Here is a 15,174-nt window from a genome sequence, read left to right as displayed (position 1 = left end):
GTGCGCACTTTGTCACGAGCTGTATTCGCTAATTTTTTTTCTCTTTTTCACTTTGCACGTTTTCGTTATTGTCGGCTTCACCATCTCACTCTCGTTCTGTAACTTATCTATTGTCCGTAATAGACTTTCACCGAGCGAACGCCATTTTGTGCGGTCGCGCCGTGACATGCAAAAAGGAAGATGCCACGACAGGGGAAAGTATTAATAGCTCTATTATTAATTTTCTGAACTCGGTTATTTCTTATTTCAGTGCGATTAAACTTCTTTCTATATACATATAAAATATGTAAATTACTTTGAATTACTTGTCTCTGTTGATTGAAAACTTTTATATTATATTAAGTCGCGAGTGTTTCGTATTACATCCTACATTGCGATTCGCAGATATCAAAGCGACATGCGTTATGAGAACGTATTATCGCAGATTTAAATCCGTTCTTGTTGCCATGCGATTCTCAGTAATCGACACGTTGCTCGTATTATCAGCGACAGGATCGATTACATAATAATAACGAAGGGAGCACAAACGTGATATCGCTGAATTCCGTGAACGATATACGGATGCGACAATAAGTCGCAAACGACTATCTGTGCGCACAATTGTTCGTTACCATTTTTTATTCAGTTTCTAAACGAACTGTTTTGCAGAGAAGAAAAGAATGCAGAAGCGGAAATCAACCGATGAAATCAGTCCGATAACATTTGGACTGTTAAGGCTCGCGCACACAACGCGATATATAAAACAAGTCAGAAACAATATAAGGAGTTGGGATGATTTGCACAACCGCACAACCGCACTCTGTTACGTGCCTTTGTGTTAAATTAATGTTATATTGTGAGTGCGGCTTTTTACTATTATCGATCTGTTTGATATCAACAATGATACGATGATACGATTTTTATGACGGTAGATTCTTTGAAAGCTCGTTAAAAGTTGCTGCCGCCATGAGTTTTCGGCTCTGACGAAGGCGCAGAACGCCGTCGACTTTGTTAGATCCTCGTAAAACGTCACGTTCCTTGACTCGTGCTACGAAAAATCTCTCGGGGTCAAAGTGCAGTGGTCGTAAAAAATCAGCTATGAAAGACACCGCTCGTAAACTGTTTCCGAGACCGCAGGATCAGTGCATGAAATGTTGAAATGAAAAATCTGAAAGTTTGATCCTACACGATGCCGCCGATGAACTTTGGTTTATCAAGTTATTACTGTTTTTTTTTGTTGCTATCAAATGCGAATTGTGCGTCCGAGTCGTATAAAAGGATCGTAAGACTTCCGGACAGTCGTAAATTCTGCTATTCTCGCGCTCGAACAATTTCATCGCAAACTACTTCCGAGTTACATGACGCAACGCGAAAAGCGAAAGATTCGTCGAGCGAGCGCTAGAAGAGAATGAGATAAAGACATTTGTGTGTGATAAACATTGCGTTACTTTGCCATATAACGTGAGAAATATTCTGCATAAGTGCTGAAAGTGTAGTGTTATCATGTCGCTCTGACGATGATGTTCGGAGCTGCAGCAGGTAGAGCGACGGTCGTTTTTAACACATCGAAGAGACACGTTAGCCGAGAGAATTCGCGTATTTCGAGCTTGTCATGAAGAGCTCATGTTGCATGGTCAAACGCGTCTCGCTCGCCTGCAGATCGTCGTCCAGCGCCGCGTTGGACCGCACGCTGCGTGTACAGTTGAGCTCGGAGACGGCTTTGTAGCAATGATACTGTTGTGTCACCGCGCGTAATCGAAACCCGACCGCTGCCATCACCGTTACCGAGACTGTGAGGATCCGTTTCGTCGACAAGGGATGCCCGGCACCGCGTTTCACAATTACGCCAACGCGTATTCAAAAATGGTTATTTTTTATAATAACCATAATATTACACGTCAGATGAGTGAATCAAAAACCTTCGCGTGTCTTTTCTGATATCGAGAATGTTGTTTTGGTTTTCTGTTTTTTTTTTTTTTTTTTTTTAACCATATGTAAAATATTGAAAATATGATTTTATGATCAACACTGCGCCTGATCGTTAGTGTTATTTTATCTCATTTCCATTTTAATAAAAAGATATTTTTTATAACCAGTGAATCTTCCGCAACGATTCCTTCGTAGCCTATAAAAATAGTCAACGCGGAATCGCAATAAGTTTCAGCGGAAGCAGCCGAACGAAGAAACGGTCATGAACGCGGGCGGCTTTTATGAGAGACGCGCGACATTTCGGAAGCAGTAAAATTCTATTCTGTCAAGCGTTCGCATAAAATCCTTGCTTGGCTACCGCGCAATACATACTCACATATACATGCGCGTATTCGCGGTAAAAAAAAAAAAAAAAGAAAAAAATAAAGAAGAAAGAGAGATGCGATCGTAACTTGATCGTTCTGTGTGATAAATCAGAATCAGCAATAAAAGCATCTGTCATTATCCGTGATGAATTTTCAACAACGAAACTGATGACATCGTGTTTCTAAGACATCGAGGTGAGACAATTTATCTTGTCTTTCATACACGAGTTGCTACTGTTGTCTACCGATGCGCGAACGGGACGCGCAATGCAGAAAGAAAAAGAGTGTCGCGGTCGAAAAGAGAGAAAAGGAGACGTAGAAACCATAAACACACCCGGGAGACTACTCGAGATGCCGCGAGGATCGTTGGCCTCTCGAAGAGGAGTAGAAGAGTAGAAGACCGTAAAAATTTTAGGACTCCGCACACACAACATTGGTTCATGGTGAGACGTTTCGCGAGAATGAAAATGAAGCACTCTCACGTTTGCAAATTTCTCGTTTTTAATTTGGATTTGTTTTCTTTATTTTTTTGCGTAAACAACGAAGAAGACAAATGCAATAAGCGTGTGTATTCACGCGCAGAAATGTCCATTGTCGTCAAATCGTTATTAAAACACCAGTCATCGTAATATTTTACGACTTTTTGTAATAGTGGTGTAAGCTGTTCCTGAATAGACAAAGAGACAAACATATGAGGGGAAAGAAAGTGACAGATCATTTAGCCCCGTATTACATCGTAAAAAAAACCGGCTTGGCTTACTAAACTGTGATCAGTTTTACGCTATCGTTCTTATACGCATCTTTATCGGAGCGCCGCGCCGTCTCCAGGTGGTCAATCCTGTTTTGCACATATGAGTAAACCATTTTTTGATTCGTACGACTCACATATCTAATGAGATCGACAGGATTAATCTCACAAATATAAAATTGTTTTACAAAAATCTTTGATGCATTTTGGAGACGATTTGGAAGATACAATAAAACTTACAGCTGGATCCAATTCTTACGAATCTCATCGTGTCAGTATCTGACGCGAAAGCGAAGGCGAGGAATCGAATTTTGCCGGTATGCATTGTACGTATCGTCGCCGTCGCGTCGTAACTTTCGCATCAGTGACAACGACGATGGCAGTAACAAAGATCCGGTACAAAGGGTGATATTCACGAGAAAGAGAGATGAGTCAAATGCGATGCAGAAACGCTTGCTGTTAGAGCGACCACGCGAAGGATTCGTCTAACAGGCTTCTCTGGTCGTGTCGTAAAATCGACTTAGTCGCGGAGGAAAAAAAAACTCGCCCAGCTGGAAAGCTTTTGAAATTCGAGCAAATGTGTGAAAGCACAAATGCACTGCGTATGTTTAATGGAATCTGTGAAACGCGTCTGAAATGATAAAAACGAACGTCGGTAACGAACATTAAGACTTTACGGATAATCATCTCTGTCAAACGATACCAATAAAAGTACATTTTAATTTTATAAAACCATATTTCTGACGGCACTTTTTTTCTATTTGAGAAAACTATCGATACTCAATCAAAGAATCCACATGAATATAATCATAGATTTTTTTGTGAACAGTAAGTGCGATGAAATGTCATCGCGTGTTGATCAAACAAAAAAAAAAATGAGCCGATACCAGACTTTTCGCGAGATTTACGAGTAGGATTGTCAGTAAAATCAGCGCCAAAGGAGAACTGTCGTAAAAGTTTCGAAATGATTGCTAGAAAAAAAACGAGAATTTGTTCCGTTTCTCATGGCAACCACAAACTCTTCTTCGATTAACTTTCCAAGAACGATGATGAGTCCCGTTTACTCCTTTCCCCGTTCGTGTAAAACATGTAGTTAATGGTGAGAAGTTTCAAGATTTAAGATACTCTTTTTCTTTTTTTTAAGAGACAGAGAGAGATAAAGAAAGAGATAATTTTTAAATTGAAGTAGCATATTTTAATATAAAATAATGACAAACGATGTATTATGGAATATGCGTTTCATTAGAGACGATCGCGTTGTCAATTAAAGTTTAGTGGTCGAAGATCGCAGATTTTCTTGATTCCTTCGGCTCATTTAGATCCGGGAACAAACTATTTCATCCGAAAGCGAGCAAAATAATGATAACTTTTAAAAACGAGCTGGCTCGTAAAAGCAAGAACGTGCTTCTAGGTTTCGGCTTTGGTTATAAGTTCGTATTATATTAGCCGGGTTGTGCATGGCCCGTCGACCAATAAGAACGATCGTAAAACTAGGGTTAACATTCGGTCGGGTTGTCAAGTGAAAGAGCGGCTTGAATTTCGTTGGGATCACTGTGAACGACGTTATAAGTACGCTCGTTCGAGCTTATACACTGTGTCTGAAAGGCTTGAAGCGACGATGACAAATGCGCGCCAACGAATTCTCCGAGATTATTATTAAAAGTTAAATAATTCCGGCATGCTCTATCTGTTGTTTTACGGTAATGTAATAACGGTTTAACAAGAACTGTACTCTCGATAAAAGACAATCTTTTTTTTTTCATTTTCAGTTTTTTACATTTTTGATCATACACGATTTCATGTTTGGAAGTATACGCGTAAGCAATAGTCTCGTTTGCTTAAGTGCACTGAATGCTGGTCTTTGTTCGTAAACTCTGCAACCGAGGAGGTCTCACTTATCTCGTTATTATAATTTATTCTACAATCATTTCGCTTTAGGTTTGCAACCACAAACCGAGCGGAATGCAGTTATACTTTGAGGGTTTATGAACTTCGACGTTTTATCGAACAGTAGAATCTTGATATAAGGGTCGAGAACGATCCTTTTCTCTGTACTGCTTTTTAATATCAATTGATTTTTCACCATAAATAATATTTAAGATTGCGCTACTATCGGGATTAAAATTATTTCATTAATAATAAATTATATCAAAAAATTACTTATACGTAAAAAGTAACAAAAAAATAAGAAAAGAATAAAAAATAACAGAATGAGCAACAAGTAAGTAATTTCTATTTTCACTTTAGATCTACGCGCGCGCGTATTCAGATCATAATTTGTTTCGTGAAGAACAATATTTCTTTCACATTCTAACAATATACGGTACGGAGATAGTCTTAGCATCGTCTAAAACGCTGTATCGATCTAACAAAATAATCTTTGGTAATCTTTCGCTGCATTATGCACGAAAAGCCATTTATGCACGTATGATTGTCGTATGATATCTCCGTGCACGATTATCAGAAAATATGAAAATAATTTACGACGTTTTGAAACAAATGCACGACGGATTTGCGTTAGTTTGAATCTTGTTCGTGCACATTTATTCTCGGATTTCGAAAAACAAATGTTCATAATTTTCTCATCAAAAAAGTAAGATACATTCGTAAACAACGGTGAAAGAAAATAAATAAAAATCACGTATACTAATTAAAAATAAAAAATCTCATAAAATTTCCAAATTTTGAACCATAATATTTACTTCATTGGCAAATTTGATTAAAGCTCCTCTATTCTTGCAAGCGTAATCGTACTATAAATATCAGTCGTCACATCGTAACGCAAAGGTCATGATATTAAATAATCCGTTATAGATGGTGCAAGTTACTGCTGTCTGTGTGAGATACTTAAATGTCATACACTGATATCTGGCGCAGTAAACGTTTACATGTTGTTTGTGAATTTTACAGTTATTAAAAAAAACATATCGTTGTGCACAGTAACGCGCTTGATGTAACTTATTACGGTAAATAAATTATACGACTGTATTCATGATCATCGCAAATGTTAGATATTTCTATCTAGTCTAATTTCTAACTAAAAATAAATACAACATGAATGCTACTTACAATAGTCACCTTCTTTTTCTTTTTCCAAATTCATTTTTATGTCTGGCCAGGGATTCTTCTATAAAAAAAAACATTATCAATTACAAGTATATTAAAAACAATGTATCACGAACGTATTAAAAACAACGTTACGGCTGATTTCAAAATACCGAAAAATTACAAATTAAAAGTCTGCTTATTCTCGTGCAAAAATTTACCAATTGTTTCAGTTTAGTAAAATTTGGAATTCTTGCAAAAAGATAAAAATAAACGTGCGACTATCGTGTTACAACGTAATAATAATTTTTGATTATAACAAAATAAACAAATTTTAGCGAAAAAACCTCATCAAGTTATATAAATTTTCTTAAAATTCATTCTAAATATTTTTTTAGATATATCTATATTTCTCCTTGATATATAAATCAAATAATCCAAGTCCAAATATCTGTTTAATTATCTTATTTTTATCAGAAAAATTTGTGCAACTTCTGCAATAATTACAAGACCTGAATTAACTGAGTTAACTTGAAAAATAAAAAGAGACTAACCTCCTCAGATAAGGTAATTTCAATTTCTTTGGTCAGTTCTTGTTTTTTGTCAAATATTTTTTTCGTTCTGCTTATTCTTATATCGGTTGCCGATTTGTCCTTCTTTCTCGCATTTTCTATACATTTTATACAAAAGCATGTTCTATGTGGACAAACGTGTTTATGACCGGCACCTGCTAGTGCGTCAACGCCATGTATTTTGCAGGTTGAACACTTTCCACTAGCTCGACCCTTTTTTTCTGGTACTTCCGATTTCTCTTCTGTCTCACTCGCTTGCTTCTTTCTCACTAGACTTACCGATAATTCCTCTTTCGTCTCGCTTATTTTTCTTTTAGTTTTATTGCTCATATTAACGGCACTGATTTCTTCGTTCTTAAGACAGGTATAATTAAATAATTGAGAAGAATAATAATCTTGTACAAAATAAGCGATTGGCTCGTTAGCATAGACCACAAGAGTTCACAGAGTATTAATCCCTCGATAACAAAGTAACTTCGTTTCTGAAACATACACAACAATATACTTTTGACAGTTTAAATTATAAAAAAAGACAAACGAAATTAAAACGTTTACAAGAGAAGGCAAAATACGAATACAAAAAATATAATCACAATGTTTTCAAGTGCATTAATAACTTACATGATCTTCGTGAGATTTTATTTATGTATTTTTTTCTAATGATATCTGATATTTCTACTAAACCTATAAGAAGTTAAAATATTGCAATAATATATAATCTAAAGTGTGACTTAAAATTCGAATATCATTAATTCTTAAGCCAAGCATAGCTTGGTCTAATGCTTTAATAATCGATATGCGATATATCATCAAATAGTATACTTAGTCTGTACGTATAAAATATTCATTCGATCGATATAAAAAATAACCTTTTCAAAGTGATGATGGTCGAACTGTACTCCACCTAACATATACGTATATATATATAAATATATTTTTTTTTTTTTTTTATAAAACACGTGACAAAAACAAATGTTTAAGAACGTTGTGTTTGTCACGAAAAGCAGATGTAACAAGAAAATTTCTACAAGATCTATTACTAGCGACCGTTCGTGTATCCGAGTCGAGATAAAGGATACCTGAGCTCTTGAAATGGATAATGGATAAAACTGCATCTGCAAAAATTATGATAAATTCTGACACGGCTAAAGCCACTGTGAAGGACACGAGAGTCACGACCTCTAGCAGAGGTAAAGATACGTTTCTTCTGGCAACGCTGCAGAGATCGTGGCAAGTGAGGTAAAAGATACGCCGTACAAGAGATACAGCGCATCAAACTCTGTTTCATTAAACATTTGTCTAAGAAATGAACATTTGTCTAAGAAAGATCGCAATATATACACAAGAAGTTACGGGCGACCGTCCAAAAATAAAAATCTTTAGGTTTTACAAAGTTACAAATATTGTCAAAAGAGGTGTAATTTTGATTGAACACCATCAATAAAAACTATCAATAAAAAATAATAAAATAAAACAATAAAGTAAAGTACTAAAATAATATGACTCAACGTTAATAAAGATTATTGATCAATCGTTTGAGTGACGTTATGTGTATGTGAATAGAATGTTGACGTATGACGATGACGTGACAATGACATTACACGTATAAATTGCGTCGAAACCTTCTACGAAGTTACATCAATAAAAATTCGACGAACACAATATTATTACGGAAATTGATAAATTGCTTTAATTGTTCATTTGATTTATTCTGAGTAAATATTTATACAGTTTTCTGTAATGTACATTTAAAAAATGATAGTCTATAGAATGATATAAGATAATTCAACGACGCAAATAAAGAAGACATTATCGGTTATGCACAGTATATATGTATACAATAAAGCTAATTTCCATACAACTCTTTGAAACAAATGCAGTTTTTATAGCAAAAACTTTATCACTTAACGTAGAAATAGATTCTGTTTGCGAGTAGCTTGCTTGCAATATCTACTAATTCAATAATCTACTCTTTGCAAAATGTATATATATGTATATATGTATATATATATATATATATATATATATATATATATCTATTTATACGAATTTATACGTACATGTCTCTAGCATTTGTCAATATACATTAATATCGTAAAGTTTATGTTTGCTGTCAAATATCCCAATTAAATATAACAGTCACACTGTTTAAGACAATCAGAACTGTGTATAGTATTTCAAATAGTATTTTGTTACAAAGCATTTCCATCGAACAAATCTATGATCTGCATTAAAAATATTCATTTGCTAATGTATTATGCATTTATTTAATCTTCTTTATAAATTTGAAAATAAACATATCTCTGAATATATAATATGTGTGCCAACACATAACCGTCTCGAAAAAATGTAACTTAACGATTTTAAAAAATAACGACATTTATTTTTTTCATGTTTTTAATGAACAGAGAAAAGATGCAGCAAAGTAATTCATAAATGTCATACGAAGATTTCAGAATCTGATCTCTTAATGCACAAACAAAACTTGGTTACATTTGTGCCTAATTATATATAATTAAATTTATATTTTATATTCCCAAAAAACATTCTGGATAAATTATGCATGTGGCACGTCATAACACTATTACGAGATAGGCGCAAACGCGAATACATCTCGATAACGGATCTCACAGCAAAAGAAACGGATATATCTTCTTCTGGTTACATTCTATTCTGATAGTGCGACTTTTTATCTAACGACGACTTCCCGGCGCGACATCGCCGATACACGAAGATGCCATCAGCCGCGATCGGCTGCGTACAGTCGATCAGGAAAGTTTTCGGGTACGGAAAAAGCCAACAAACCACATATCTTAGTATACGTATCGCATTCTCGATCGAAGGATTTTATGTGCAAAATATTTTTTACGTTGTTTATTATTACGCTGATTTTTTTGTATCTTCTTTTTGATATGATGTAATTAAGAACTTGTAAAAAAAGTAGATAAAAACAATAATTTAAATAATAATTTAAATGTTAAACGCGTGTTTGAGAAAACAAAAGTAAGAAAAAGTCTTCCTGAAAGTACATTTAAATACCTTTCTCGGGTTCTTGGGCCGAATACTTTCGTGAGTGACTGTATCAAGAATCACGCCAACGATGTCGCTTAATCTAAGTTGTCAAACTTTTCCTTTTTTTTTTTAAAACCTGATCCGATATTACTATCGCTTTGTTTCTTGCCTTCTCTTGATTTATATACCTATGTATTGTAACTTTTTTTTAACATTCAATAAAATTACAATAAATATTCAATTTGTATAAAAACGAGTTAGTTTTAACCTATTGTATACTTATATTTAATCACAATGATAGTTTAATATTTTTAAGCAACCTGTTCACATAAATTAGATAACATTACAAAACAGATAAATATATCTTCATGTGTTGTGAAACAAACAAAATAAATCATGTGTGTGCGTTATTTATAAAATAGTAATATTAATAAAAAAAAAATAAAAAATACAAAGAGAGATTTCTTTCATTCAACTGTTACAAAATTAAAGTTTTTGTTCGATATTTGAGAAACTCATCTTAACTTCCGATCGCGCTTCTCTCACGTAACTAAAATCGATAAGGAACTGAATAAAAGATCGCTTGGAATCGATTAAACTGATGCAACTTACACTGAGATACAGTATTCCGCAAAGTTTGCGGCAAGAGGAAAACAATGAAACAATGAATAGCACGAACATTTCAAGAACTTCTGTTCTATGCAAATGGGGTTGACTAAAAGTTGAGTTTGCCGCGAAGTTAGAGGCGCAAATCAGTCTTTACGTTTGCAAGGTACATATGTGCATTTTTTAAAAAGATAAGATGAGTTTGAACGCGCGTTCTTATTTTCGCAAACTTTCATAGACGCATGTGCGCACTTACTACTTTACTTATTTTTATTTCACGTAGTTCAAAACGTATAAATTAAAAATTGTTTTACTAAAACAAAATAGGATGTAAATTTGTGCGTGTGTCACGCAAAGAGAAAAAAGAACGTTATATAAATCAAAACAACTGATTTATAATTTGTTCTTCGTTTTTTTGCTGATTTTCTCGTTTTGTTTCGTTCAACTTCTACTCTATAATAATATATTTTTATACAACACGCAAAACAACTTACCACGTCTTTCCTATTTTCTTGTTCCCTCTTTCTTCTAAGTGCTCTCCGTGATGCGGCTGTCCCTCAGTTTAATGATCACTCGGGAGATATAAATTGTTCGTGTTCGTGTGCCAGCAACACTGTATCCAGCAATCACGCGAACCTTCTCTCGTCGGTGCGACTCACGTCGAGAAATCCGAACAATGTGTATCGCATGCAGAACGCGGTTTGGTCCCGCCAAGTTCTTACATCGAGAGAATCGAGAAGTGTGTATAATTCTTCGAGTTTATACGTCACACGCGTGCGCGCGCGCTTGTGAACGGCAGCACCAGAGCGCGAAACTCTGTGCTGTGCAGCGCGCAATCTGTTACTATCTCGTGTGCGTGCGCGATGCACGAACGCGATACGATCATACACCGACAAATAAGTGTGGGGAAGGGGAAATGGGGGTTTGAGGACGACAGGAAGTTTCCGCCTCCGGAAAAGAACAGTTCTTCTCCTCTTTGCCACTTTTCTCACCCGTTTTTTGATATTCCTTTACCTTCTTCTTTTTTTCTTCGCCTGGTACACGGATATGACTTTATTTTTTCGTGTCTTATTGCGATGTCACGACAGAAAACAATCCTGCGTATTTCTTCTCTTACGATGTGCGTATTCAGTGATGAACGAATAATTTACGAGCTCGTTACAATGACACAACAAAACGCGAACGATTAAAGCGTCGCGGGTATTTTGCACATGCGCACTTTGCTCGATGCTCCGTTTCTCTTTGCCAGTCAAAATATCACACCGTTCTCCTTTCGCCTGTGTCGGGAACCGCTATCCTATGCGGTTTGCGGAGTTTTTTTTCCACCGTTGACGCTCTAATTTTGTTGCCCCGCTCGGCGGTGATCGTTTAATGCAAGAGCGCTCTCGGATCTCCTATCACGGAGATCCGAGTCGGACACACACCGAGAAAGCGCGCGATTCGATCGGTCGCAAACCGGAGGTGAGAGTCCGACGACGACGACGACGACGACGACGACGCTCGACACGCGCAGCTACGAAGCGGTCAAGGCAAGAAGAAGAGGCAAAGTGAACTGAAGTGTACACGCTGTGTTGGGACTCGCCAATGCGCTCGACGTGTGCTTGCATGCAGTCCGTAACTCACTAAGAGTCTGGTAGCAACGGCACGTCGCGAAATACATGTTGGCGACGGCCGCAGGGAAGGGAGCAACATCGTGGCTAAGGGGTAGTGTTGGAGGGAAAAGGGGGAACTTTACCGCCGCGGCGAGAGCGCGGGATGACGGGGGTAGAAACTCTCGTGACGGTATAGTGGTCGGTCGAGTGGAGGTGGCACGCGGCTTTAGACGGAACATCGAGGTTTTACGATTGAATCCGTCCGACCGACAGAGACGATCGAATGTTGTAGATTATCTTTGTGCGACGTACAGAGCTATATATGTGTATGTGGCGTACACTGTCAAGCGATCTCAACGATGCATGGGCGAATCGATATTAAATCTTTTCCGATGATTTTGAATTAAAATGAAAGAAAACATGGTGAAGATATAGTGACATATGTTTTTATGAATGAAAAAAGCAATAATAATTTAATTAGTTTATTTTAATCGCGTGTCTGATTAAGTTGTTTTTTGATTATTACAAGTATCTATCAATCCTTTGATAAACGTATGTACAGACTTCGATTTACTGTGACTCGATATTTTTAAATCAATAATTCACCTCCGTGTGTCTTATTTATGAGTATTTTGGAACGTTGCCGCGAGAACGTATCACTGTAAAGAGATGCATTGATACGTCGTACAACACTAGCGCCAAATGTCGCTTTGCGCCTGCGAATGCACATCGTTCTATTCGTGGTTGCCGACGTGACGTGCGAACGGCGTGCAATTGGCGTCACGACGTGACTGCGGCTATTCTGTGAGCCAGCGATGTCTTCGTGAATGAAGGAAACCGACATTCAAAACGTTGCATCAACAATTAAATTAATTCAAGTATTTTATCTTCGACTATACGATACGTTAATTTTCTTTTAACATTTATTTGCGCTAGACCAGTAACGTCATCCTTGAAATCGCCGTGTAAACGCACTAAATATCACGTAACAGACAGAGATGTTAATACTTTTTTACACATGTACTTTTGTTAAGACGTTATTGAAACGTTATTGATGCACCTTTATGTAAAAACATAAAGTTAAGCCTCCGCCTGCATGCGAACTATGCGATTTAAACAACCAAAGGAGGACGGTATCACGGCGAGATAGGCGGGGAATAAAACTTAAATGAGGAAAATGCATGCGTGTGCGGGAACAAACTGCTGTCGTAAAACGAAGCTAATCGCGAAAAAATATTTGATATATCTTATACGAATTTTACGTTAAATATTGTTCATGTAACGTTATCGCGTGCGGTATATTGCACACGCGCTACTTACGTACAACAAAATTCTTTATATTTATGTGTAATCGAAGAAACGGACACATCACTACAATGATTAGATAAGATGTGTCTCGCGTTTTCCTCGTACATTAAATTTACAGCGCATTACATTGATTTGTTTTTTTTGTTGTAACAATTACTTCGTAAATACTTGATCATCTATATTATAATTGAATGACAATAAATTCTGAATAAACATATTAACTATCTTATTTTATCAAAAAACTTGTTATGTATCTTAACAACAACTTATACATCACGATTTACAAGTGCAATAAATTAGCGAGATAATAACTGCTTCGTGTAAAGAAAAAATTAAGCGTTTTGTATAACTCTTTTCTACTTGTCAAAGTTCATTGTGATAAATGTTTTTTTGTTTTGCACCGTTTTAATTCTTTTAAACGAACGAAAGATAAAGAAATTAAGAAAGATCCATGCTGGCCGAGAAAGAGCTTTCGTAATATATTTGTTATATAGCTTATGCGATCTAAGAAACTTTATCTCTCAATTCTACTGCTAAAGACTTTTGGTGCGGCTTTGTCACGAAAGCTGCACAATGTAATTTTTGTACTAACAAAACACACGCGCGCGCAATACAACACGCAATACCACGTGACGAGCAAATGTAGCAAATTCAGTAGTAAGTTCAGTTACATACCAAGAAACGAGTAACAAGAGCAAATTGTGATAAAAGTTATCAAATTGTATACGTTATTCGAGTGTCAAGTAGCAAGGCGAATTCGCTTGAAGTCCGTTAAGTAAGTGCATATCCGTTATGACGGCAGAGCGCGGTGGATTCCGTTTGCCACAGCAAAAGGACGGACAGCTAAAAAAAAACAAACGTGATTGCCGAATCGCTTCGATAAGAAAGACGGTGTGTTACATGCGCAATCGCGAATGTATCACAAAATGCGCTTGATCGAATTAAATTTAAGATGCTTGGATAGGATCAAGATAAGCAAACCTAACTGTAATGGGATGCATATGTAGTGGATCATTTCTTACTGCCAGGTCATCATGATATCATCTTCAGTGTTGCGCTTAAATAATTTGAAATAACCTAAATACAGATTAAATAAAACATATACGTATGTATCTCAGATAAGATAAAGATAATCCGATTTGATCATATCTAGATAAAAGATGATTTAGTTGAGATTTTTATCTAGATAATTTTAAGATATTAAAGAAGTTAGGAAATTAAATAATACATCTCAAGAAAATCTATAGAAAATAATAGTTTTTCAAATGTGCTATCGGATAAACTGTTTCTTCGAGGTACAATTATTTGTTATCCCGTACTGAAAAGTCACATTCAGAAAGCGTACTCATTATCTTAGATAATTTACAAAAGATACTACTTTTCTTATCTGAGATACAGATAAAGATGTCATATATTTTAATTGTTTAGATAAAGATAAAATAAAACAATTATCACATCTAGATGAACATCTAGATAATTTTATCTAGATATATTTCGGAAAACACTGATCATCTTGGTGTCGGGCGCGGCGAATCAAAATCAGCGACTGGTCTCGACCAGATTCAAAAAATACCGTAATGTCTTTTCTTCAAATAAAGCAGCGTGCAAAATTGTCTTGTACGTATATGAGCCAATTTTTGAGAAAACTTTCTCTCGACTTTCGATTAACCAGCAAGTAAATATTATATTTGTATAAAAATTATCTCGTGATCTTTAATATATATTTTCCAACATACCTATATATTTTACATATTATATATATAATAAGTTTAAATCAAACAACAAACGCTCAACTCGCCGCTCTTAATGTGGTTCCATCGATTATATATTTTATTGCTGTCAACTTTCAGAAACGTACATGTGTGTACAATTGCAAGATGAAAAAAAAACAGGATGTTGTAATATAACGGAAGAAACCAGGACAAAACTCTACATGTAGACAGCGGAAAATAGTAACAATAATGTCTTTATTGCGTATTAACGAGAAAGAAAGAGAGAGAGAGAGAGAATAATGGTTT

At 35.8% G+C, this 15,174-nt stretch overlaps 1 protein-coding gene across 1 annotated transcript in view; it reads right to left on the bottom strand.

Moving 5' to 3' along the window:
* LOC109864017 overlaps positions 1–11,898 on the bottom strand; it is a 40,195-nt gene extending 28,297 nt beyond the window's left edge. Inside the window, exons 1-3 of the mRNA XM_020444794.1 lie at positions 10,751–11,898; positions 6,621–7,120; positions 6,091–6,148 (exon numbers count right to left, since the gene is read on the bottom strand). Coding sequence (XP_020300383.1) covers positions 6,091–6,148; positions 6,621–6,968 — 406 coding nt within the window. The 5' untranslated portion in view covers positions 6,969–7,120; positions 10,751–11,898. The remainder of the gene's footprint in view (positions 1–6,090; positions 6,149–6,620; positions 7,121–10,750) is intronic.
* Positions 11,899–15,174: the final 3,276 nt, after the last annotated feature.

The sequence above is a fragment of the Pseudomyrmex gracilis genome, unplaced genomic scaffold, assembly GCF_002006095.1.
Source record: "Pseudomyrmex gracilis isolate BER0280 unplaced genomic scaffold, ASM200609v1 scaffold_16, whole genome shotgun sequence".
NCBI classification, from domain to species: domain Eukaryota; kingdom Metazoa; phylum Arthropoda; class Insecta; order Hymenoptera; family Formicidae; genus Pseudomyrmex; species Pseudomyrmex gracilis.
The sequence above is the reverse complement of the archived record's forward strand: the minus strand, read 5'-3'. Positions and strand labels throughout refer to the sequence as shown.